This window comes from Trematomus bernacchii, unplaced genomic scaffold (genome assembly GCF_902827165.1).
Source record: "Trematomus bernacchii unplaced genomic scaffold, fTreBer1.1, whole genome shotgun sequence".
In the NCBI taxonomy this organism is placed as follows: Eukaryota; Metazoa; Chordata; class Actinopteri; order Perciformes; family Nototheniidae; genus Trematomus; species Trematomus bernacchii.
Genome location: NW_022987708.1, coordinates 3,332,920 through 3,356,900, shown reverse-complemented (window position 1 = coordinate 3,356,900; position 23,981 = coordinate 3,332,920). Strand labels below are relative to the sequence as shown.

The 23,981-nt window shown below is 41.1% G+C and overlaps 2 protein-coding genes across 3 annotated transcripts in view; one reads left to right on the top strand and one right to left on the bottom strand.

The window, feature by feature from the left end:
• Positions 1–22,347, bottom strand: b3gnt5a (UDP-GlcNAc:betaGal beta-1,3-N-acetylglucosaminyltransferase 5a). Of its 2 annotated transcripts, none has more exons than XM_034140753.1 (2): positions 22,059–22,347; positions 1–1,859 (listed from the first exon to the last, which is right to left on the bottom strand). In XM_034140753.1, exon 2 carries the CDS (start codon positions 1,343–1,345, stop codon positions 170–172), a length of 1,176 nt encoding a protein of 391 aa, XP_033996644.1. In that variant the 5' UTR covers positions 1,346–1,859; positions 22,059–22,347; the 3' UTR covers positions 1–169. The 2 variants fall into 2 exon arrangements, with proteins under 2 accessions (XP_033996644.1, XP_033996645.1); XM_034140754.1 differs by lacking the exon at positions 22,059–22,347 and adding an exon at positions 4,258–4,381.
• The window catches only part of mcf2l2 (MCF.2 cell line derived transforming sequence-like 2), a 118,802-nt gene that overhangs the window by 23,083 nt on the left and 71,738 nt on the right, over positions 1–23,981 (top strand).

Genomic DNA, 23,981 nt, shown 5'->3' with positions numbered 1-23,981 from the left:
TGTGTTTGCTTATCAGAGCTTTTATCTTTATTACCATAGAGCAAATAGCCAAGAAAACACTTAAATATCACATTAAAGAAAAATAGCATGGCAGACTCTTTGAGTAAAGTTCCATCATTTGTTTGTCTGCAAACATTTAGCATTAAGCAGTCCTTGCGTTACCTGAGGATCATGTAAAAGCAGCCATACAGGAGTAAGAGTTCTGGTAATATGGCCGACACAGCATCATCGCCCTCACCGCTGTGCAGTACAGATTACCCATAAATCCTCTGGACTTGCCGTACACTGCAGGGTCTGTAGCTGCCTGCCACAGTGACCGAACGTCTGTGGCGTGACCGTGCGATGTGATCATGTGGTCATAGATGCAGGGGTGATATGGAGCCTTGCCCTCACCTGAAAAGTACACATGCTCCTGGGGGGAGACCCCCATGGCTTTGGCACAAATCCCCATGAAGACGTCGTCAATGTAAATGGAGGAGTTCAGTACCTGAGTGGCCTGGTAGATCTTAGCAGCCACATCTCCTGAAACCACGTACCCCGCTCCAGCCGTGTAGTCCGGGTAGGAAGGCCAGGGGTACAGATCATAGGGGATGTGGTATTTGCTTTCTTTACGGCGAACTGGAGGGGCTCCTCTATGTACATGACCCACCCAAAAGTCTTTGACCCCTGATTTATTACTCAGAAGCTGCCTTAGGTACTTCACCAAATTGGGCATGTGGACGAAGATGTCGTCATCTGCAGACATGAGGAAATGCGCCTGAGGGCAGTACTCGTGGACCCAGTGGAACTGCGTGATCAGTTTGGCTGTGAGGTTGTGGAAGGTATCCAAAAAGTCCTGCTGGATCAGGTCTCCGTAGGTCTGGTCCTCCTGTAGCAGTGCTCTCTGCACCCTGGATCTCCGCTTTGCGTCCACACCGAGGGCGAACACCATCCTCACAGTGGCTCCCAGTTCGGACCAAACAAAGCTCTCGTTCCCCCACGTGTCCCTGATGGCCTGGCGCCGCTCAAAGTTCTCTGGCGATGATTTCACAAATAGAAGAAGGAGCACGTCATCCCCGCTTTTCCCATCTCCCCTTGCACATTTCCCTGGATGGTTGATGAGGTACGGGTAGGTCACCAACCCGTTAGTAGAACCATCCTTTCTGTGACGGTTGGAGGTGATGTTGAAGGAAGAGTTGAGGAAGTCGTAGCTGTTGACCAGGTAGCGATACGTGTAGGATCTCATGTGGCTGACCACATGGTGGTCCAGCTCCTCCCAGCTGACCATCACCACACACAGCACCATGCATGCGGTCAGCAGCTGCACGCACTGGCACTTGTGAATACGACGGAAGTTCATGAACATCGCGAATACTGTTTTTTGCTGATCTTCAAAACCTGAGATCACCTATTCTCTGGATACTTCTAGACATTTACTCTCCTCGAGCGGTATCTTCTTCTGGCTTTTCTTTAATGGTAGTATTTTTATTTTATTTCTGCCTGCTTCTCTACTACTCATTCCATCTATCAAACTGTTTGCCTTAGTTTAGCCTTCACTTTATCTCCTCTAGTCTGTCTCGCCTTAATCTCCTCTTTCATTCTTCTGTCCTACCTGGCATCTCTTCTTTTTTAATGATGTAAAGTCCAGTAGACCTTTGTCAGGCTCCTCATGAGTCTGGGTTCCTCTGTTACTGATCTTCCTCAACTGTGAGATGCAAAAGCTCCGCTCCTTCATGATAATCCGGCTGCAAGCATCTCCGGGTAAAGCTTGGCGTCCCTTCTTCGTCCCAAACAACATGCTCTGTCCTCATTTTTTCCTGAGAACTCTTCTCCACTTATCCCTCAGGCTCACATCAGTAAGTCATAGGAACACATGGTGCCTGAAAAACAGATAATGAGATACCCATGTAAGATAATACTCATATTGATTAATCCACAAGTCCTGAAATGTTAAATTGATTCATTCATAAGCAGCATTTTTCAGTCATTCATCACACAACATGTACACACAGCCAGGTTCAAGCCTCCAAATCCCTTTCCTGCAGGTTTTGTATAATTGTGAGGTAAATATATGCATGTCTGTTTGTTGGACAAAACGAGACATCTGAAAAGGACATATTGATCAAATAATTTCTAATTGCACTTAAGTGATCCATTCATGTTATGTGTTTATATGGTTCAGAAAGCACATACACAAACTCAGATCTGGTTGCAACATGTATCTTAATAATCTTCTCTAGACCCAATTTGTCAAAAGATCTGTTGAAAAAATTGGGAGAAGGGTTGATGCTACAACCTTTCTCCCAACGTTTTCTCTCGACTCAGAATTGAAAAAAGTTTGCCTTCTGGATTTGGTTGAGAAACCTTAAAAAGCTAGAATTAAGTCAAGTGGACTCCCTGAGACCTTGAGTGCTATATTCCTTTCTTTAAGGGTATCAGAGTTTGTTAAATATCATATTTTAACAGACAGTACACAACACATGTTGGCAGGGTTGGGTTGTAACGGAATACATGTAACGGCGTTACGTAATCAGAATACAAAAATCAAGTAACTGTATTCAGCTCGCGTTACATTTGAAAAACGAGTAATCTGATTACAGTTACTTTCGTAAACCTGAAGTGAATACATTTTGGATTACTTATTGGAATTATTGGTGGAAAGATTTCCTCACAACATTTAATATGCATTACTAAAGGTACAGCCGAATCATCACAGCGCACAAAACCTATTACCGCCGCAGATGGACCAAAAAAGGGAGCGTTTGAAAAAAATGTGCGGGTCCGCTCAGTGAAACAATAACCACGAAACATGGAGGAACAAAAGTCTGCGTTTAAATCGTGTGAGTGTGTGTGTGTGTGTGTGTAGAGGTGTGTGTGGTTAAAACACATCAGCCTGCGGTCGCTCTTTAGCCTTTCTAATGATTCTGAAGGTAAACACAGTGAAGGCGGTGCGTGAAAGGCACTGCACGCTCCTCTTCTCAGAGGCTGAGTTAACCCTCCCGCTGCCTCCTGGTGCTGCAGAGATTTCATGAAGTGAAGGAGGTTTTCCTTCTATAAACCAGCTGTGGGCAGCAGATACTGTGAGTGTCACGGACAGGAATTCATAGATCAAGGCAGACTGGTGCACACACTCTCCTGGTTTGCCAATCCGGTGCTTAAACAAATATAGCTCTACACCCCTGGCCGAAATGTCCTTAAAATGAAGTCCGAGTTCGACATTTTAATTCATGTCCTGCCAACACTGGCAGGACAGAAGGCGACACGCCCGTTCTAAGCCGTGTCCCTCACTCCTCACATCCCAAGCTGCATCCCCAAAAAGTGTATTATGTTGTTACATCGTTTCAGATGTTATGTTTCAGTTGTGCTCTTGATAAGCCATTAAAACAGTAAAAACATGTTCAGTTTCCTTTTGCTTTTTGTGTCTCTGTACACCAAAACATACTGTGATGGAAAAAGAAAGTAATCCAAAAGTAATCTAAAAGTAATCTGATTACGTTACTTTTTTAAGACACGTAACTGTAACTGTATTCGGATTACTTTCAGAGCCATGTATTCAGTAATCAGTAACTGATTACATTTACAAAGTAACCCTCCCAACCCTGGTGGTAGGCAACATTATGATTAGATGTATTATTTGATTGACAGAAAGTTAATCTGCATTCATTAATTTCTTTGACTGGCTCTCAGAGTCTCAGCAGTTTGCTCAGATTGTGCTTATTCTTGCCTTGCTGTTAGTTAGTTAGTAGTTGGTTTTATATCAATATTTCGTAAAGGACCCACCTAAATAATTTAAAAGCATTGTTGTGGTGCAGGTGGCCAGACATTACACATCCCTAAACTAAAACACACAGAAGAGAGAAGAGTAAATCATGCCTGTGTGTAGTGATACAGCACTGATAACTTTGAATGAAAATAGTTTATCTATTCAATATGTTAAACATTTGGAAGCAATACAGCGTGCTTAGTATGAGCCCACCTCCCTCATGAATATAATGTCCTCGCTTTATTAATCCGTGTCAGAAATGTGAGGATAAACGTGAGTTCATCGATTTCCCTTCCCTCAACACGGTGTGCGTGCACTTTGTCACATGTACGCGCAAAGCTCACACAATTACTACTTTTTTGCAAAACACGAGACGAAACAGATCGGCCATCAGCCGTGCCACATCATACGAGCGACCAGACTTTTCACAAACGTAAGACACTGTTACCGACCGATCATCAGAGGATCATCCCGGGAGAGAAACGCACCGAGGAATGTGCTACTGTCTTACTCACGGAGGATATGGAGAGTAGATTGACGGGTGTCACGGTTTTGAGATCTGTGCAGGACTTCCCATGATCACTGTGAGTTGTCCCTGTTGTCACCATTAACGGTGCGTCACCACGTGGTGTTTGCGCACAGCTCTCAACAGGTTCTGTTTCCCCTCAAGACTCAGCAGGGTGTGTTCATACTTTCACAGATAAATCTAACTCATCATCATGTGTAAGTTTTGCAGTTTTGATTGTTCAGTACTAAATGTAGGCTATATCTATATAGTATACTGTAGGAAAATACAGTGTTGGGTGTAACGCGTTACAAAAGTAACGGAGTTACAGTAATGTATTACTTTTTGCTGTAACGAAGTACTGTAACGCATTACTAATGAAATGTGGGTAATATACTACCCGTTACAATTCTCAGTAACGCAGTTACAACTCATTTTAACCCGAAATTATTTTTTAAGAATTCACTAACATCGCGAGACATTCCGACACCAGAGAAAAATTGTGCCGGTAGATTAGTAAACCTGGTGTTTACGTAATCAGTCAGGCTGATCTTGATGAGCCTGAAGGGTGTTCTTTTCCCCATAATGACCTAGTCGCTGCACATTATCCCGCTTATTACATGGCCAGATACTAAACAAACTAAGGAATCGACTCCCAATATTAATTGAAATGATTTTATTGACTTAAAATGATCGTATTTCTTCCGCTAAGAAAAAAGAAAAACTCCGTTCCACGGCGCACCAACGGCTGGAACTGCGACAACAACAACTTTACGGCAGCACTGTCCAACTCGGTTCACAGTTTCTGATCCACTAACAAGTCCTTAAACACTGCAGAGCCCATGCCGTGTTCCTGTTAGTGTTTACTTATTGTCTGTCTTCTTCTGTTCATTTATCTGACGTCCAGCGCTCCGTCTTTTACCCTCTTTTACTTTCTCTTTCTTGATCCTCCTTAGCAACGGAATCGAGTATTCAACTAAGCCTTGCCTACACAGTTGCTGCACTAAAATACAATTTTAGCATTTCAAATACCTAGCCATTATTTTGCGGTTATTTTGGTGAAAGTAACTCAAGAGTAATATAAAACTAGTGTAACTCATTACATTTCAGAGACAGTAATATTGTAATGTAACTTATTACTTAAAAAAGACAGTAATAAGTAATGTGTAATGTATTACATTTTGGAAGTAACTTGCCCAACACTGGAAAATAATAACTATACTAGACAACCTTCAGTATTCATATTTAAGTTCAACATTTCTGTAGATCCCTAGAATATATTTTTGCAGATTACATTTTTCTTTCTAATTATTTAAGCAATAGCTCACGACAGGCCGTGGTATATGCTCATTATATCACAGCTAAGGGGCGTGGTTCGACAACCCCCTTAGCTGTGATATAATGAGCATCATGGCCTGAAGTGAGCTATTGCTTTTATAAAACGGTTACCAAGTGTGGCAATATGAAAGAAAAATACACACTCTAATTTAAATAGTTTGTATTAGTAAATAATGATGTTCAAAATAAAATAGTCCCTCCGTTGCCTTCTGCACGAAACATAGTGCGAGGTGGTTGCTATGCAACAACACTAACAGCTAGCGAACATATTAGACAGAGAGCGTTGATCCATTATTTGGCTATTTATTTACATTCATTTGTATGTTGCCGTTTATTGTGCACCCACTGAAAAACTGTCCAGCATCAGTAGAATGGCTTACGTGGTTACTTGTATAGGTTGAGGTTGATCTAGGCTGTTGCTTGGCGTGGCGAGAATATTGCTCCACTTTCTCCGGTCCCCAAGATTCGGCTTCCAGTAGCTCTGGAGAGAGCTTTCGCACCTGTGGCCACTAACGGTCATAATTTATCTGCTTTGTTTCAAGACCCGCATCAGAAAGCTTTTGAATGGTGGTACCTTTCCAGTTGGTCTACCTGCTCTTCACGTAGCATGTCGTCGTTTAGGTGCTTTTTGTTCTGGAGATAGGCACTGCTCAATCCACTCCTCCATAGTGAGACCCCCCCGGAGGTCGAAGTTAATCTTAAATGTTTCCATCTTATGCTTTGTAAGTTTGTTTCGTAACGGAAGAAATGTAAATATATTTATAAAACGGACAAGTCAAATCAAGCAATCTGATTGGTCGATAGCGTTTTTGCGGACCTTTTTGATTACAGATTTGAAAACATCGTTGCTTGCTTTAAAAGTAGCACAATTCATTATGTCAAACCTTGGAAAGCATCTAAATATCCCTGCCCTAATGCCAAAGGAACTGCACACTGAATATGTTTTTGCCGTTTGATGTCTATGTCTGGACCGCTGCGTAAAAAGGAGGGTTTCTGCCCCGTTACTTCTCCGCTGCTTTCTTGTTCCAGTTTGAAAAGCATACTGCAAGCAGTTTGCTTTTCAGCCCAACTGTATACAGTTTTTCTCAGACGCGGAGGAATACTGACTTGTTGTGAAAAGTAACTTACAATTCTACCCGTGGTATACGCTCAGTATATCACGGCTAAGAACCAATCAGATTGCTTGATTTGACTTGTCCGTTTTATAAATACTATTATATCACTATCGTATTTATTTAGGAAATCAAATCCAAATTCTATTGTGCCTTTATACTGTCTAGAATCTGTATAATATACCCACATGTTAAATTATCACTGCTGTATTCCAAATATATTTCAGTAGAGACTCTTTTATTTGTATTACTTCTAATATCTCTAAAATATTCATATAATATACTGATAATGATATTATATATTATTGTAAAAGCCCATGGGCTTTTACAATAATATATCAGTTGTGCTCAAAATATAGAATTAAAGACACATTTTATTTTACAACTGAAATGTACAAAAGCATTGTTCTTTTAATATTAAGGGATAAAGCATTACTTAGATATGTTTATCAGACTTTCACGTATAGCTCCATTAGCAATACGTGTATGGTTTTCCAGAGGGGAATATTATTATGAGTTTGGTGTACTTTGTATTTTTTCATTTCTCTTGGCATCATTCTAATATTCACAATTGGTGTATAGGTATTTAATATGGACTCAAAGTGCATTTGCCTGGCTCCTCAGTTATGTGTTTATACTTATTTTATCACAATCTCTAGGGCCTGGTTTTTACAATCAATATCTTGTGGTTTTATAATTATATCCCAATATTGTAGAATAACTGTGGCACACGAATGAAATCAAGCAAGCTTTCTTTACTTTATTACATCTCTATTCAAGATTTTATATATTCAATCATCAAAACATATTGTTGTATGATGGGATCACACTAAGTTACATCTGGTTCTACTGCTGCCAAAAAAACACACCTTTTCCTAGTTGCATAATAATAAGGCTACTGTAGGGGAGAATTTAGTCTGTTTGTGCAGATGGAATTCACTGATGTGATGATGTTTTTCGTGGAAATAGTCACAGCAAGAGAGGCTCCTCTGATGGGAGAAAACCATTATCTTTATTGCCAGATACAATTTAAACTGCCTACAGCTGATTAGGTGCGCATGCACACACACACACACACACACACACACACACTCGGAGAGACAAAGCGCTCTTTATCGACTATTTGACTAAACTAACTAGATTTGACAATTTAAGTGATAAAGGCAGGATTCTGTTCACCTCCCTACAACATACTACTATACTACAGCGGAAAAACACACACAGGCTCACAGACATCACATCTCACATTCTGTACAAAGATTTAGACGAATAAAATAACTTATTTTAACAGTTATATTTCAGACCATATTGTACCAATAGTGTAAAACTAACAAAAAATAACCATACTCCAATGTGAAAAGGCGAAACTGCAAACTCAGAAACTGCAGATAATTTTTATAATCGCTCAACATTGCATTTTTCAGCTGTGTCTCGTGCATGTGTTCACAAAGTGACAGCTCAGTGTGTATTCTGTGCTCTCCTGAGGCATGCCCCCCCCCCCCCCCCCCCCCCTTCCCCGCTTTCTTTGTAATCCTCTTCAATTCAGAAACAATGGATGTACGAACATAATGAAGGGTCAATCCCACTCTGTGGCGGTCCTTGAACAATGCTGGGGCCAGTTATTTTATGAGTGGCACATTTAATGCGGGACAAATAAACATGTTTTGTTAAAGTGGACCTATTATGCTATATTAGAAAAATATATTGTAGGGCCATACCTATACAAAACATGTCTGTGAAGTTTTTTGCTTAAAATACGAAACAGATCACCCATTGTAGCCATCCCTCATACTGCTCAAACCCCTCTTTTGCAGCCCTGTTAGAGAAATGCGGATTTTGGGTCCTTAGCTTGAAAAAAAAAAAAAGAGGAGGCGGAGCTAATGCCGGATCAGAATTATACCGGAGATAAAGTTAAATTCTGCTGTGATAAAACGCCATCCTGTTCTAAACCACATTAAGGATTATATCTGAAACAGTATGGAGCTCAAATTATTTTTCTCTTGTGGGTTTATCACAAGGTGAGTTCCTTTTTTTATTGGTTAGGGTTAGCTTTTTAAACACATGTGCTCTACAGTACAGGTTAGCTCTGAGTCTTAGCGAGGCTTGCTAATGTAAACAAAGACGAGATTACGTCCAAAACACGTCAGGCATTGTTTCTGATAGCAACTTTCTGTGGGTCCGCCGCCGATTTTACGTCATATCGGCAGCAAATCTGTATCCGCTCGTTGTACCTCCGTTTTTTAAAGATTTGGGTACGGAGGAAAAGAGAAAGGGTTTTATTTTCTGACGCTGCGTGCAGTGGCGGCGCCAGGGGGGCGTTAGGGGGTGCTGAAGCACCCCCCAGGATAGCCATAGTACCCCCTAAGCACCCCCAAGAAATGTATGTCTTTTTTTTTTTTATGTGTGAAATTCATAATTTGAAAAAGGATTGATTCGAAAATAATATGCTACAGTACCATACAGTTTCATACTGTATGGGTGTTGAGAGGTATCCATAGATCTCTTGATTTTGCTCTCAAAGTGCACCAGATTGATGCATTTAATTTCAATATTTAAAACAAAATCTTCCCGGGGGAGCATGCCCCCGGACCCCCCTAGAGGATGTTAGGTCCACCCCCCACTTGTAAAAAAAATAGCACTTTACCCCTGCTTACACCTATATGTGAGCTGATTATCGAGCCTTCATTGTAACAATCAGTATACTGTGCATGTGCGTGTGAGGAGTGTTGCAGTAGAAAATGCAACTGTAGCCCGGGACCTTAATGGGAAACCCTAAATGTTTGAGCACCCTCTATGAAACGTCAAGCTACCCCACAGCACCCCCAAAAGAAAATCTCTGGCGCCGCCACTGGCTGCGTGAGTTCCTAGACACACCAGGGACACATATTTATGTATAAAAGACATCAAAAAGTGCAATTTGCATGATAGGTCCCCTTTAAGTACAAATTATAGTGCACAAAAACCCCATAAAAAATATGGGTATTTGTTGAAGTTAAATTTGTGTAAACAACTTTTTTTTAAACATTTGCATTTAAAACATTTTTGTATTAACGCATTACCACAACTTCAGCTCAAGTTACATCACAATCTTCTGGCCCCTGTTGCCCCCCCCCAAAAAACCGCCCATGATCCTACTTTACTTGTTCTCAGTCCTGTCCAGTACACAAGTCAGTTCAAATTATAAAAATATATGCCAGAGCTGTTGTTTTAAGAAAAAAAGTGTTAAAAAAAATAGAGAAGATATAACTTCTGTTCCCTGATTTTAATTCTGTTTTCACATGAACTAAAATGGGGACTGTGTCTGTAAAGTTCACCCTTTTTATATCCTATTTTCAATAATGTTATTTCAAAATGACATCCATTCATCAAAAATCTATGTACAGTTCCTTAACACACTAAGAGTTTAGGGAACAGTCTGTGATGTCATTGGGCCCAAACATACTTTTTCCCATTGATTTACATCTGGAAAAAGATGTCTGTAATTCAGCATAGTGTATATACGTATATCGTCCGTTTTGCTGCGGATTGGAGGCGGGGCTTATGCAAAATGCAAGTGCGCACTAGTGATGTGTCGGTCGCGAACGAGTCGGCTCAAAGAGCCGGCTCTTTTAAGTGAACGACGGGAGCCGGCTCGCGCCCGCGAACGAACCATTTTTTTTTTTTTTTTTTTTTTTGTTAAGTAATACAAGACAGAATGATATGATGATCTCCGCGCTACGGGTGCTCCGTGCATGCATGCAGTGACATGTAATATCCAAGAATTGGAGACTGTTGGATGCTGCTGTTTTGAGCATTGCAATATATTTATTTTCATTATGTTTTTTATTTATGATTATTTTTATGCTCAGCAAAGATTTGTTTTCAGTTTGTATAGGTGTTGCTATCTGCTTTTTTAGCGTGGTTCTACAATCAGAGAGTTACAAGGGTCTGTAAATGCAATGAACGGCTCTCACAAAGGAACGGAGCCATAAGATCCAGCTCCCTTCAAAGAGCCATAATTCCCATCACTAGTGCGCACGCTCCACAGACCCAGATACTGGAGAGTCCAGAGAACTAGTCCATTTTGGCTTCATGCGCCACTGAGCAACTTCTATAGGATTGAACGTGGTCCTGCCTCCTCTGTGTCCAGTTCTGTTTATACATCCATATAAACACTGCAAAACGCACGTCCTCCATGTTGGCTAACTACAGAGTGAAAGCAAGTGCCGACTCAGCACAACCAACCATAGTAGAGGGGCTTTAGCCGGACAGAGCCCCCGAGCAGAGAAGCTGCTGACGTCTGAGCAACACAGACTCTCTGAACACCGCTGCTACAACAAAAGAGACAACACGTGGCCCAGAATCCACACTTTGAGGTCATGTGGATAAACATCATGAGACGCTCAACTGTTAGAAACGGTCAAACATTTCCTGTTGCAAGGCTCATTTGGGGAAGTTAGGCCTTCTTAGTTTCCTGTTACTGTAAATATGGAAGGATGTTATGCACGTTCTAGGCTAAGAACAACGTTCTTTGAGCATGGGCGCTTATCTTTACTGCTGCTTTTGAGATCAAAAGATTACATTTTTTGTTATATGTTGTATAGTTGTATGTATATGATCAAACTATTAAGACAGAAAAGCCATGAAAATATATTTAGCAGTGTCAAGTAGGAAGCATTATTTCATAAATGATGACGCATTGCTCCCCCATACCTTAAGCTGCTTTTAATGCTACACATATTGGTGATTCTGGCCCTGGTTTACTTGATATTTAATTATTTTTGTGATTTTCCCTAATGCCACTTTAGAATGCATAACAAATCGTGGATACAATTGGAATTTATATAATTATTGTACATTTTGAACAAAATATGAATCCTTGAACTGGGAAATAATTATAACATTTGCAGATATTTTCCTTATTTCATGGTCTGGCCCCCTCCCACACACAATAATTTTTAAATAACAAATCATAACTCATCAACCAGAGGTTCTTCCAAAGGGGATTGTAAAATACTTATTCAGATCATTAGAATGTATGGCTAAATCTGGCACTTCTTCATGATAGACTCAAGTACTGAAGTAAATTAATATGCATTGTCCCTTCTTAAATAAATATTATCCATAAAAAAACAACCATTTAGCCTCCTACAGGAAATGGGAAAAATACATTACTTTACACACTTATTGAGTGTTGTGTGTTCTCTGAATACATTTTAGAAACTGTAGGATCACCATCAATGATCACTTAAGTTTAGAAAAACTTCCCGCCATTGGAGAGGAATGCTGGCTCAGTCACTCTCCCTGAGGCTTCTTACATTCCCTCCCTGTTAATGTTTTTTGGGGGGGTGGTGGACTTTTACCTTTCTCTGCTGCAGTGGTCTTAGGACAGAGGTTGTGGAATGCTGTGTAGATTGTAAAGCCCCCCTGAAGCTAATATGGAAGTAGTGAGACTGGGCTGATGAATTGATAGTGATTTTCTTTGTAACCCCTTTTCTTTAACAGGAAATAGTTGTTTTGGTCTTGCTTACTGGAGTTATGCTTCTCAGTTCTGCACAGGCCGACATGCACTGCTGTCAAACTGACAGTGGTGGAATGTAACTGTAAGTACACAGTAAAATATTGAGGTACTTGTACTTTACCTAATTACAATGTTACCCATAAAGTTGGAATAATTTAGTTTTCAGACACATTCCTCTTTTTATTCCTATTTAGTTTTCACTGTGACATGTTTGGAAGAGATTGATCAATACATTTTTGAAGATATACACTTTATCTTTCACTTTTAAATATCTCTGAGATTCGGCACAGTAATACAAGATAAAATCAATAAATGATTGGTCATACAGATTATCTTTCTTGATCGCTTGGTGAAAGTTACCTAGCAGTATTTATTGCATATCTTTTAAATATAACAGTATTACTTCTCTTTGGTATTACTACATTTACTTAAAGGTCCCATGTCATGCTTTTCTGGTTATTACCCGTCCCCTTGTGTGTTATGTAGATTTTTATGCATGTAAACGGTCTGCAGAGTCACAAACCCTCAAAGTACACCCTGTAGCGAGTAAAACTCTGACACAGAAAATACCTGTCTATGCTGCCCCAGAACGCCTCGTTGGAGATTTCTCTTTTTCCATTGTTTACTTCTTGGGTATAGTGACGTATTTCGTGTATAGTGCCGTTACGTTACGTCCGCGGAGCCGTTACGTTTGGACCAATCCGCGGACTTCCTCACACACACACACACTCGGCGAGTTTGCGAGGAGCGGGACACTGAGCTGGCTCACTGGTGTGGGGTCGGCGAGACAGCGAGACACCGCAGAACTGAGCCTGGGCACACACACAAACTCCCAGCCAGGCTGCGGGTGTGTGTGTGTTTCAGGCTGGGTTTCGCTGTGTCTCGCTGTCTCGCAGACGGCCACTGGGCTCACAGGGAGGGGGGGGGGGGGGCAAGAGCTCCAACAAGAGAGTGAATACACATACTATACAGAGATGCTGTATGAGAAACCAATATGAGTTTGGAAAATTGCACAATATAAATGTATTTTAGTATACCTCAATAATGGAATTATGATCAGTAGAAATGGTCAAGACATGGGACCTTTAAGTAAAATATCTTAGTACTTCGTCCACCTCTTCACTTTGACATATTCAGGTGTCTTTACTTGAGTATTCTTTGCTTCTTAATACTACAGTACTCACTATAGAGGTAGATATTGTACTATTTACACCTATCTATCAACACATGATGAAACTTTATTGGTAAATTCAGAAGTAACTGTGCTTCACTAGCTACAGCATAAAAATGATAAATACATTCATCTATTCATATTGGCCATTGTGTAGTATGAGTATAGTTTTATGCTAATGCTTTTGTTCCTTTACTTAACAGTATATCTATCGTGGCTTTACTGGTTTTACATAAAACCACCAATTGGATGAAGTAACAACTTTCAATTGAGGTCTTTGTTGCTTCTTCTTACATTTGAAGAGAAGAATAGCATGTTCACTCATGTGGTACCAGTAGAAATATAATCTGAGTTGCACACATCACCTCAGGTGGGATATTTGACACCCTGCCGATCTTGTTCCTGAAAGACCGGGATTACCCAACCTACTTGTGTTTTCCCGACACTCGGCCGACAATGCAGATGGGTTCACCATTCATTGTTTAAACTCCAACCGGAGTTTTCCTTCTAAATTACTCATAAGATAACACCCTTTTACAAGCTATACTCAGGGTTCTTACGGTCATTAAAAACCTGGAAAAGTTATGGAAATTCAAAATGCTAATTTCAGGCCCTGGAAAAGTTATGGAAAACTATATTTTTCCCAAAGTTTTGGAAAAGTCATGGAAATGTAACTAAAGTTGCATCAAATATAATTGATATTTTATCTAATCGCCGAAATAGTAATACTATAATGATAATACATACTGTATCGTATAGTAATGAAACATAAAATGGCATTTAACTGTCGAGGCCCTCCCGCTGCACGCCAAGTGAGAGATCGGTGGATTCGCCCCGTTTTTCCGGAGCTCCGGACTCTGAGGGGCCCGCTGGCAGCTCCTCCTGCCCGACTGACTGCTCCCGGCCCGCGCGGCGTTCAACACGCACATCTTCGTCAGCTGAGACGCACTACACCTTCGGCAAGCCCGGAGCGAAAACTTTGCATGGCTTTGCTAAATGCTAGGTCGATAGCAAACAAAACGTTCCTGCTAAACGGCTTCTTCACCTCTCATGAACTGGATTTTATGTTCCTGACGGAGACCTGGGCTCACGCTGGCGAGTATACACCGTTCTCTGAACTTCTTCCTCCTGACTGTACATTCTTCAGCTCCCCCCGTGCCACTGGCCATGGTGGGGGCATAGCATCAGTGTTTAGAGCTAACCTACAATGCCGATTGCTTCACCCTGTAACTAGCTATGCTAGCTTTGAGTTGCAGCTTTTTGAACTGAACCCGGCCTCGCCTATACTCTGCGCAGTCGTGTATCGTCCGCCAAAGTGCAATAAGGATTTTATAAATGACTTTTCTGACTTTCTGTCCGGGATCATGGTGAAATATGATCGTGTTTTGATCTCCGGAGACTTCAATGTCCATGTGTGTTGCGAGTCCAAACCTCTGGTTAGGGACTTTTTAAATCTCCTTGATTCTTTTGGTCTCGTTCAGTCCGTGGCTGGCCCAACACACGAAAAAGGACACACTTTGGACTTAGTATTATCGTTTGGACTGTCTGTATCTGTGGATGAAATATGTGCAGCAACGCGTATCTCAGACCATTTACCGGTTCTGTTTACAACCTCCATCCCTTCCGCAGGAGTCGAATCACGTGCCCCTGCGCGTCGTCTGCGTTCGATTAACCCCTTGACTGCCTCACAGTTCTCTGATGCTTTTAATGCTTCTCCGATCTGTAAATTAGATGTGAACTGTGCTTTTAATGCTGATGAGCTTATCTCCATGTTTGACTCGACATGCACACTAATACTGGATTCTGTTGCTCCTTTTACGCTTAGACGCACCAAAGTTCTATCAGAGCCGTGGCTCAATGACTGTACTCGTGATCTCAGACGCGCTTGCAGGCGTGCAGAGAGAAAATGGAAAAAGGATAAACTCCATGTCTCCCTAGAAATCCTTCGTGCTTGCCTTTCTGACTACCAGACGGCAGTCAAAGCAGCCAAAACAGAGCACATTTCTCTGTTAATCTCCAAAAACAGCCATAAACCTCAGGTTCTTTTTAATGTCCTCAACTCTATCATTAATCCCTGTGATGTTTCTTCTATTGTCCCATCAACTACTCTCTGTGATAAGTTTCTTACATTTTTTATTGAAAAAGTATCTGCTCTTAGGCTAGCCCACACTAGTGCTACCCCAGATCCTGCTCCTTTTCTGTGCCCTGCTGTCCTCGACCACTTTGAGCCTGTATCCCTCTCTGCTCTCTCGGATGTAGTCAAGCACCTGCGGCCGACAAACTGCACCTCAGACAGCATTCCCTCTCGCCTTCTCAGAGATGTTTTAGAATCAGTTGGAGCAAGTATTTTATTACTTATAAACACCTCTCTTAGCTCAGGATGTGTCCCAGCTGCCTTCAAACATGCCGTGGTTAAGCCACTCCTTAAAAAGAAAAATCTCGACCCCTCCATTCTCGCAAATTTTAGGCCCATCTCCCAGCTACCTTTTTTATCTAAAGCCCTGGAGCGAGTAGTCTACGCCCAGCTGCAGTCTTTTTTAACCACGCATTGGAATCCATGAAAAGTTCCAGTCTGGCTTCAAACCCATGCACAGCACTGAAACAGCCCTTTTAAGAGTTTTTAATGATCTGCTCCTAGCTGCCGACTCAGGTAGCCCAGCTGTCTTGGTGCTGTTAGACCTGACAGCTGCCTTTGACACTGTGGACCATAGCATCCTGCTGTCACGGCTTGAACAGTCCGCTGGCATCACAGGCTCTGCCCTTGCATGGTTCAGGTCCTACCTGACAGACCGTAGCTTCTCGGTACAGCTAGGTGCCTTCTCCTCTGCCAAAGCCCCTCTTACCTGTGGGGTTCCCCAAGGCTCGATTCTGGGCCCCATCCTTTTTCTACTGTACATACTGCCCCTAGGTTCAATTCTCACTAAACATAACATTCCCTTCCACTGCTACGCCGACGATGTACAGATATATCTGCCTCTCAAAGCAAATGTCACACACTCACTACAGCAGCTGATGGACTGCTTAGCAGAGATAAAATCCTGGCTGAGCAAAAACTTCCTCAACCTCAACGAGAGCAAGACCGAGGTCATCTTTTTTGGACCGCAACCTCCAGCCTCTCCGGTTGATATTCTGGGCTCTATCAAAAAAAACATCCTCCCCTCGGTCATGAACCTTGGAGTGACCTTCACTAGCACTTTTAAATTTGACAAGCAGGTCAGCACCGTAGTAAAATCCTGCTTTTTTAAAATAAGACTATTGGTCAAAACCAAGTCGTATTTATCTTTTAAAGACTTAGAAAGGGTTATTAACGCCTTTGTAACCTCGAGACTGGACTATTGTAACGCTCTGTATGTGGGTATGGACCAGGCCTCAATCAAACGCTTACAGCTAGTCCAAAACGCTGCTGCACATTTGCTGACTGGTCACAAAAAGCGCGACCACATCACCCCAATTCTGGCCTCACTACACTGGCTTCCAGTTCGGTTCAGAATTGATTTTAAAATCCTTTTATTTGTTTTTAAAGCACTAAATGGGCTGGCTCCGGCCTATATAACTGAACTGCTCCAGCGCTACACCCCAGCCAGAGCTTTAAGGTCTGCTGACCAGCTGTTGCTGATAGTGCCCAAGACCAGGCTCAAAACCCGAGGGCACCGAGCCTTCGCAGCAGCTGGCCCTAGGCTCTGGAACACTCTGCCCCTCCATGTGAGGTCGGCCCAGACCCTAGGGGTTTTTAAATCAAAACTAAAAACACACTTCTCTCTGGCTTTCTAGTTAGAGCGGAGCACGACTCCTGACTATTCCGTGTGTTTTATTCTTATTTTGTTTTTTAAGTTATATCTGTTGTAACTTATTGTCGTTTATTGTGTTTTGTAGTAATGTGTTTTTATTACATGTACAGCACTTTGGCTCGACCAAAAATCGCTTTTAAATGTGCTTTATAAATAAAACCTGATTTGATTTGATTTGATTTGAGGTATTTTGCTGGTGAGAGATTTTAGTTGCTTTAGCGTGTAGAAGCTAGTAAGCCTATTTGATTTGTTTTAGATAGGCACAACATGTTTCATATGCAGACCTTATTTTCCTGTTCCATGTGGTACCGCTGAGAAAGAGTAATTTTTTTGGTCATGGACAATTTGGTAAAGGTCATGGAGAAGTCGTGGAAAAGTCATTGAAAATCATTGGTGAAAAAGTGTATGAACCCTGTATACTATATATGAGCTATAGAATGAGAAACAGTTGACCTTTCCGCTGTATGTTGGAGCAGAGATAACAGATAACATGTTATTTCCCAGCAAAATAAAAGTAAATTTAAACTAAAATACCTTACATAGTTTTGGTTCTCTTAGTAGTTTGTGGTATTGGTCATTGGGGTGACACATACAGGAATGCAGAATATTTCTGTTATTTAGGCCGCGGTCACATATGTTTTCTCAATGTGGGTTCAACCACACATGCTGCTGGCTGTGATAACTATCTGGCCTAGATATGATCCAATAAACATGACTACAGTTGGGGTTGCAAAATTCTGGGAATTTTCAAAGATGGAAACTTTCCATGGGAATAAACGGGAATTTATGGGAATAAACTGGGAATTTTCAAAATTGAAGGTTGGCTCTTCATAGGGAACTTAAATATAGTTGGGGAAAGTATATTTTAGCATAATCTTGACTAAAACAAACAGATGCCATTCAAGTACACTTGAATATCCATGCCATAGCACACTGCTTACTGCATGGCTATTGAGACCACACCCCCTACAGGCACTGTGCATTCCTCCATCACATGCACAGATGAGTAATATTCAACTCAACATTCCTGTTTTCGTTCTTCAATGAAACAAATAATTGTTCAATAAAATAATTAAAACTTTTTTTTAAAAGTTCTGTTTTACTTAAAAAAAATATATATTAAAATAAAAAAAAATCTGTTGAAATGTCATGTGTTTTTGTTTAATTTTGCATCGAATATTTCCAAAATTCCCCAGCTTAACTTCCCATGGAAACTTTCCGGAAACTTTCCGCCCCTTTGCAACCCTAACTACAATCCAGTCTCCTCTGTCACACATGTCCACACCCAAGGATTACTCAGTGAAGGAGTTTCGTAAGAGGAAGTTGAATTTCTTTAAAGTATTATTCTGATTTAGACTTTTCGTGATTCCCAATTAACTATTAACATTGGGGAGTAAAATGTCATTATAGGTGATAGAACTGATGGCTCAACTTGTTTAAAACTCATAATTGAATACAAATCAGATTTTCCTTGAAGAATCTTCTTGTTCTGTTGAAATTAGTTTCAATTACCAGCATCAGACTCATTAGAGGCTGTGACTAGTCTAAACTGCACACTCTTAGAAAATACAGCGTGAATTTAAACAAGTTTGTACTAGCATTTGATACATTTTAATGAACCAAAAGCAATGGAGTTGTTGACTTCATTTCAACCAATCAGTGTTACATTGCACATAAAACTAAATCAGTTGCACACTATCAGCTATACAATCTATATTTTACCATGATCGAAACTTCTTAACCCCATTCATTACACTAAGTTACCCTTCAAGGTACACCTGAAGATGAACTTGCCAGAAATGTGTAGAGTCAATTATGTTGGAAAAAAATGATATGATATGTAATGTTGTTAATATTGAGTTCATGGGTTTGAGAGTTTTACATTCTGACCCTTAGATTTATTAGAAACAGCTAAATCAATATAATATAGTCCAGTACAACAACACATGTAATAGGTCCTCAATGCTAAAACATATAATGTCCATGTATGATAAGATAAGATACAATAAGATAAGATATTTATTGATCCCAAATTGGGAAATGTTTTTGTTTATTGTTGTGATAAAGGTAGATTCTATATCAGAGCAGTTCTATGAGTTTGCGTAAATCAGTTATGCGTGCTACAAGTGCTGTGGGCCCTACACTTCAAATTTGGGCAATTTCTGTGGGAAACATAGCTTTTTATAGCAGTTGGCTGCTCCCAGCATATTTTTGTTCAGCTATTCAAATATGTCAAAAGGTTGAGGTCTTTCTCATATTCCTCCCAGAGCTAAAAAAATTACAACAAGTTTAGATGGGATGGACGCAACTCTACAAACTTAACAACTCTGAAATTACCATATTTATTTGAAAAAAAATAACCCACTCGTGGACACAAGCCCTCACGAGCAGCACTGGGCAATAACACTATTTAGGCTTTTCTGCCATTATCTAGTGACACATACTAGCCCTAAAAACTTGTTCTATACACAATAGTTATAAGACAATTATCTAAACAGGAATTCATAAATTGCCAGATTAGAATACTGTATCCAATGTTTTCTTAATACGTCTTTCCATAGAAACCACTAGCAGCTAACCACACCTTTTAAAAACGAATGAAAAACATGTAACTTGGGCCGACATACAACTCAGTGGAGGTTGGCGGCCCATGTGCATTTGCTCAGTCCCCGCTGCCAAGAAGTACGCTGGTTCGATTCCAACCTGTGGAATGTCTAGGCATGCCAGCCCCTCTATCTCCCCCTTTAAATGCTGTATTTCTGGAATCTCACCCAAAAAAATGAATTTAAAAAAAACATGTTACTATGTTGAATGTCAGTCACTAATGTTGGCAACATGTTCATGCTGTATGTGGTCGGTGATGTAGACGTGACCAGTCTTTTTTCAGAACTAAAGTAAAAGTACTTATCCTATAATCTCTGGTTTTAGATTGACTCACAGTTGCGGGAAACAAAAGAGAGAAGAGGGCGACAAAACTTTCTTTTAAACGTTATCTTAACTTGTGTGGCCTAACTGTTGACCATTGTTTCCTGGAATGGAGGGGAAATCATTTATCATTTATTGTGTTGGCAGCTCATTCCTTAAAACAGCAGGCTCAGATTGATTATCATAAGAGGAAATATTAAGGGTATATATTTCCAGGTTATGTAAATGTGTTATTGGGCTTTTTTCTTATCAACTAAGATTTGTTAGAAAATGTTTTCAACTTTAATTGACTGAATTTGTGTTATATATTTGAACATATATATTTAAGAAGTACAATAGCAGATGTTTAATTTGTGGGCCATATTTCATTATACTTTTTGAATTTGCTGAGGGCAGATTCAAAATGGTCCGCTGGCCGTATTTGTCCTCTGGGCCGTAGTTTGGACACCCCTGTTCTATATAATTATAAAATCAACGAAGTGCCAATAAAAAAAACGTAACTTTGTTGAAATATATAGATTATTTTACATTCAAAGAAAAATACACATCAAACAACACAGACCATTTCTAAATAGGATTGAAATGTGTTTTAATTATAAAATGAACAAAAAACCTTTCAAACTTGCTCTGAGATTTACACATGGGCGTAGGAAGCATCCTCAATGTGGGTGGGACAATTTGACAGGGGGTGTTGGCAGGTGGTGGAACTCACCTCCTCTAGGGGGATCCGGGGGCATGCTCCCCCGGGAAGATTTTTTTTTAAATGTTGAAGTTAAATGCATCAATCTGCTGCACTTTGAGAGCAACATTAGGGACTAAATCTATAGATACATCTCTCAACACCCATATGAAACAGAACTGTAAACAGACTTACTTTTTCTTTATGCATATTTTACAAATCACTCCCCTTTTAAACTGTATTTTTGTGTTACTGTCCTATAGTATGAGTTGTAATTATTTCATACCTGTTATTCTCTTGTTTTTTATAACTATTATTAATGATCATATAAAGGTGTGCCTTGGAAATACTTATTTACATGATTACCAAACCGTTTGAGACCCACTACTTAGACTAAAGTGAACTATCTAAACCCTCAGAGAGTCCTTTACCTCACTGAGCTGTAGTTATCAGCCTCTCAGTCTGACAGGAGAGGACTCTCCCTCCACCTCTTTAATAACAGCGCCTTATATCCGGGTGCTAGTGGAGCACGCTCGTGAACTGTTAGTGCCGGAGCCTCACAGCGGGGAAACTGTGGCGCACATAATTTTACAACTAAATACACAGCTACACAAAAAACGCAGCATGTGTACGGCTCATGTGTACGGCTCTGAGAATCTGCCTTGGTACAAAGTAGCAGTGAAAACATGGCACGGAATGTCATTGATTTGGGCATTCTCACAATAAGCAAGTGGAATGGATTTGATATTGAAGCACTGACACAGCGCTCTACAGAGAGAGGCGAGTGGATAGACCGATTCACGGACTTTCCACATAGTAAAAGTGGGGGGGTCTAAACTAATCATTTTAAAAGGCGGGGGGGACTTGTCCCACCCTCATATAATGGCTGCAACGCCCTAGGATTTACATGTTTGTCAAATGCAACTAATCAACCAACTCAAACTATAGTGTTTCTGTCCTGTGAGCTCAGTTTTAGTTTACTCTGCTGTTTACTAACTTCTCAGTCTGAGCCCGATTCATCCCCTCAGTTTCACTGAAACACGCTTGTAAACTCTGAGTTTCCGCCCTCTGAAAAAGTGCCTTGAGTTCTGGGACTGCATGTGTTATATATCATCTTATCTCTTCTCTTACCTCTCGGATTCTGTCAACTGCTAGCATTTAGCCCTGAACAAAGGAAGGTATTATAGACTTTATTTAGAGCAACACCCTTCAACACACACACACACACACACACACACACACACACACACACACACACACACACACACACACACACACACACACTGCTCCTCACTTACCGGCTGTTTTTTCAGTCCTGTCCATGTGTGAACAACAGATACACCCTTTCCTCTTCACAGCTCCTGTAAACTCACCCCCCTCATATCTGCCTTAAGGTTTCTCTCACTTTTTCTGCCTCACTCTTTCCAGCTACTTCTCTTTTCTTTGTTCCCAATCCTGGCTCTTTGCCACTCAGAATGTCCTCTTCTCTTCCTCTTTTTCCTCTCACTCCGGCCGCTGTAAAAAGCAGTAGCTCTGACGGTCCCCGCGCTGTGAGAGAGAACTGTGAGGGTGTGTGTGTGTGGTAGGTGGGTGTGAGCCTCATAAAGGGGGAGGTCCCACCCAGGGGTTGCAGTCGAATAGTCCAAAAATCAGCTCCTATCGTCTATCCCTTGAGCTCTGTGTGAAACGTCACGGGGTTAAGGGATAGTGGATAGGAGAATTCAAAAGGACTTAGGAGAAGAGACTGCGGTACTTTAGAGAATCCGACTGCACTTTCACTATCCGACGTGTTTATGATGCGCCAGCGGAGGTCATAAATGTGCGCCTGCTGCTGTGGGGAAACTATGGAAACTACAGTTTTCTATACAGCGGACGACAACATGGATGTTTAATAAGAACGAGGGACTACTGTAAACTCATCTAGAGACTCTGCACCGTGCTCTGATGCTGTTGTTTTATGCTTTATGAACGTGGACAACAGAGAAACATATTCTTCATGACCAAAGTTGGAATTGAAATAAAAAAGGAAAGTGAAACTTATGCTCGTCACCCTCTCCCTCCGGTCCACATTAATACAAATGACCCCAATACGTATGATTGTATGAACTATGAAAAGATCTTAAAATCAATACAAATGTATTTATTATAAACGTTAGTCCTTAAAGGCACGGACACACCAGGCCGATTATCGGCGTCGGTGGGCGCCAGGCCGACGATGAGAGTCGACACGCCCTACTCGGATTGGTGTGTCCCGCACCGTCGGGTCTTTTCAGCCGTGCCGACGCCTTTTCGGCCGGAATGAATCGGCGGGCAGTCGGCCAAAGGCAGTCGGCAAAATAAATCACTCTGATTGGCTGTTCAGCTAGCGAATCAGTGCATGAGAAGCGAAACGGAAGTGAGGGACCCAAACAAACTATTAAGAAGGCAAATCTGAGATTTCATTTAACTCCAATCTCTCGACACAGGTTCGGGAAAGCCCCGTGAGCTTCTCGCTGTAGAGTGAAAATGGAACGCACATGCTATTTGTTGTTTGTTTATATCACGCAGTCTGTTCTTCTTCTCTCTGTGTATCACGCAGTCTGTCTTCCGGTTGTTGCCTCTTTTGAATGACGAATACACACTACCGCCGCCTGCTGATAAGGACAGTTATTGCCACTCACGCATGCGCAGTTCGTACGTGCTTCTTGGCCGTCGGCTGAAGTCTTTGCGGTGTGTTCCAGTGCGACACATGGTCAAAACGCAGAGACGCGAGGCGACGCAACAGTCGGCGTCCGTCTGTGTCAGTTCTTTGTTGTCAGATTGGTGTGTCCGGGCCTTAACCTCTATCACTGTGTATATCACCATTCAAACATCTTTTAAAAGTTGAACAACCCCCACACAGCTCAGTAAAGACTGTGAAATGTTTACTTTATTTGATCATTTCAGTAAAAACTAACGTTCATATTTCTCTTTTTGATTATAATACTGATGAACGTTCAAAACAAAGCACTTTGGCAAGTTACCACATACGTTTTAAAAAGCTTAATAAGCACCGTAACTTTCATGATATCATTTCTCGGTCATAATCGGTTGTTTCCGTGAACGGCCGAATGTTGTGTGACGGCAAATGCTGCGGCTGCAAGGCATTGTGGGGCAGCATTTTCTCCTTTCCTTTCGTAAAGGGAGGTCCAGTGGTTCCTAAGCTAAAGGAGGTTATAAAGGAAGTTTGAAACCTCCTTTCC

Excerpts from the sequence above, each read along its gene's own strand:
- b3gnt5a (XM_034140753.1), bottom strand. The coding sequence starts at position 1,345 with ATGTTCATGAACTTCCGTCGTATTCACAAGTGCCAGTGCGTGCAGCTG.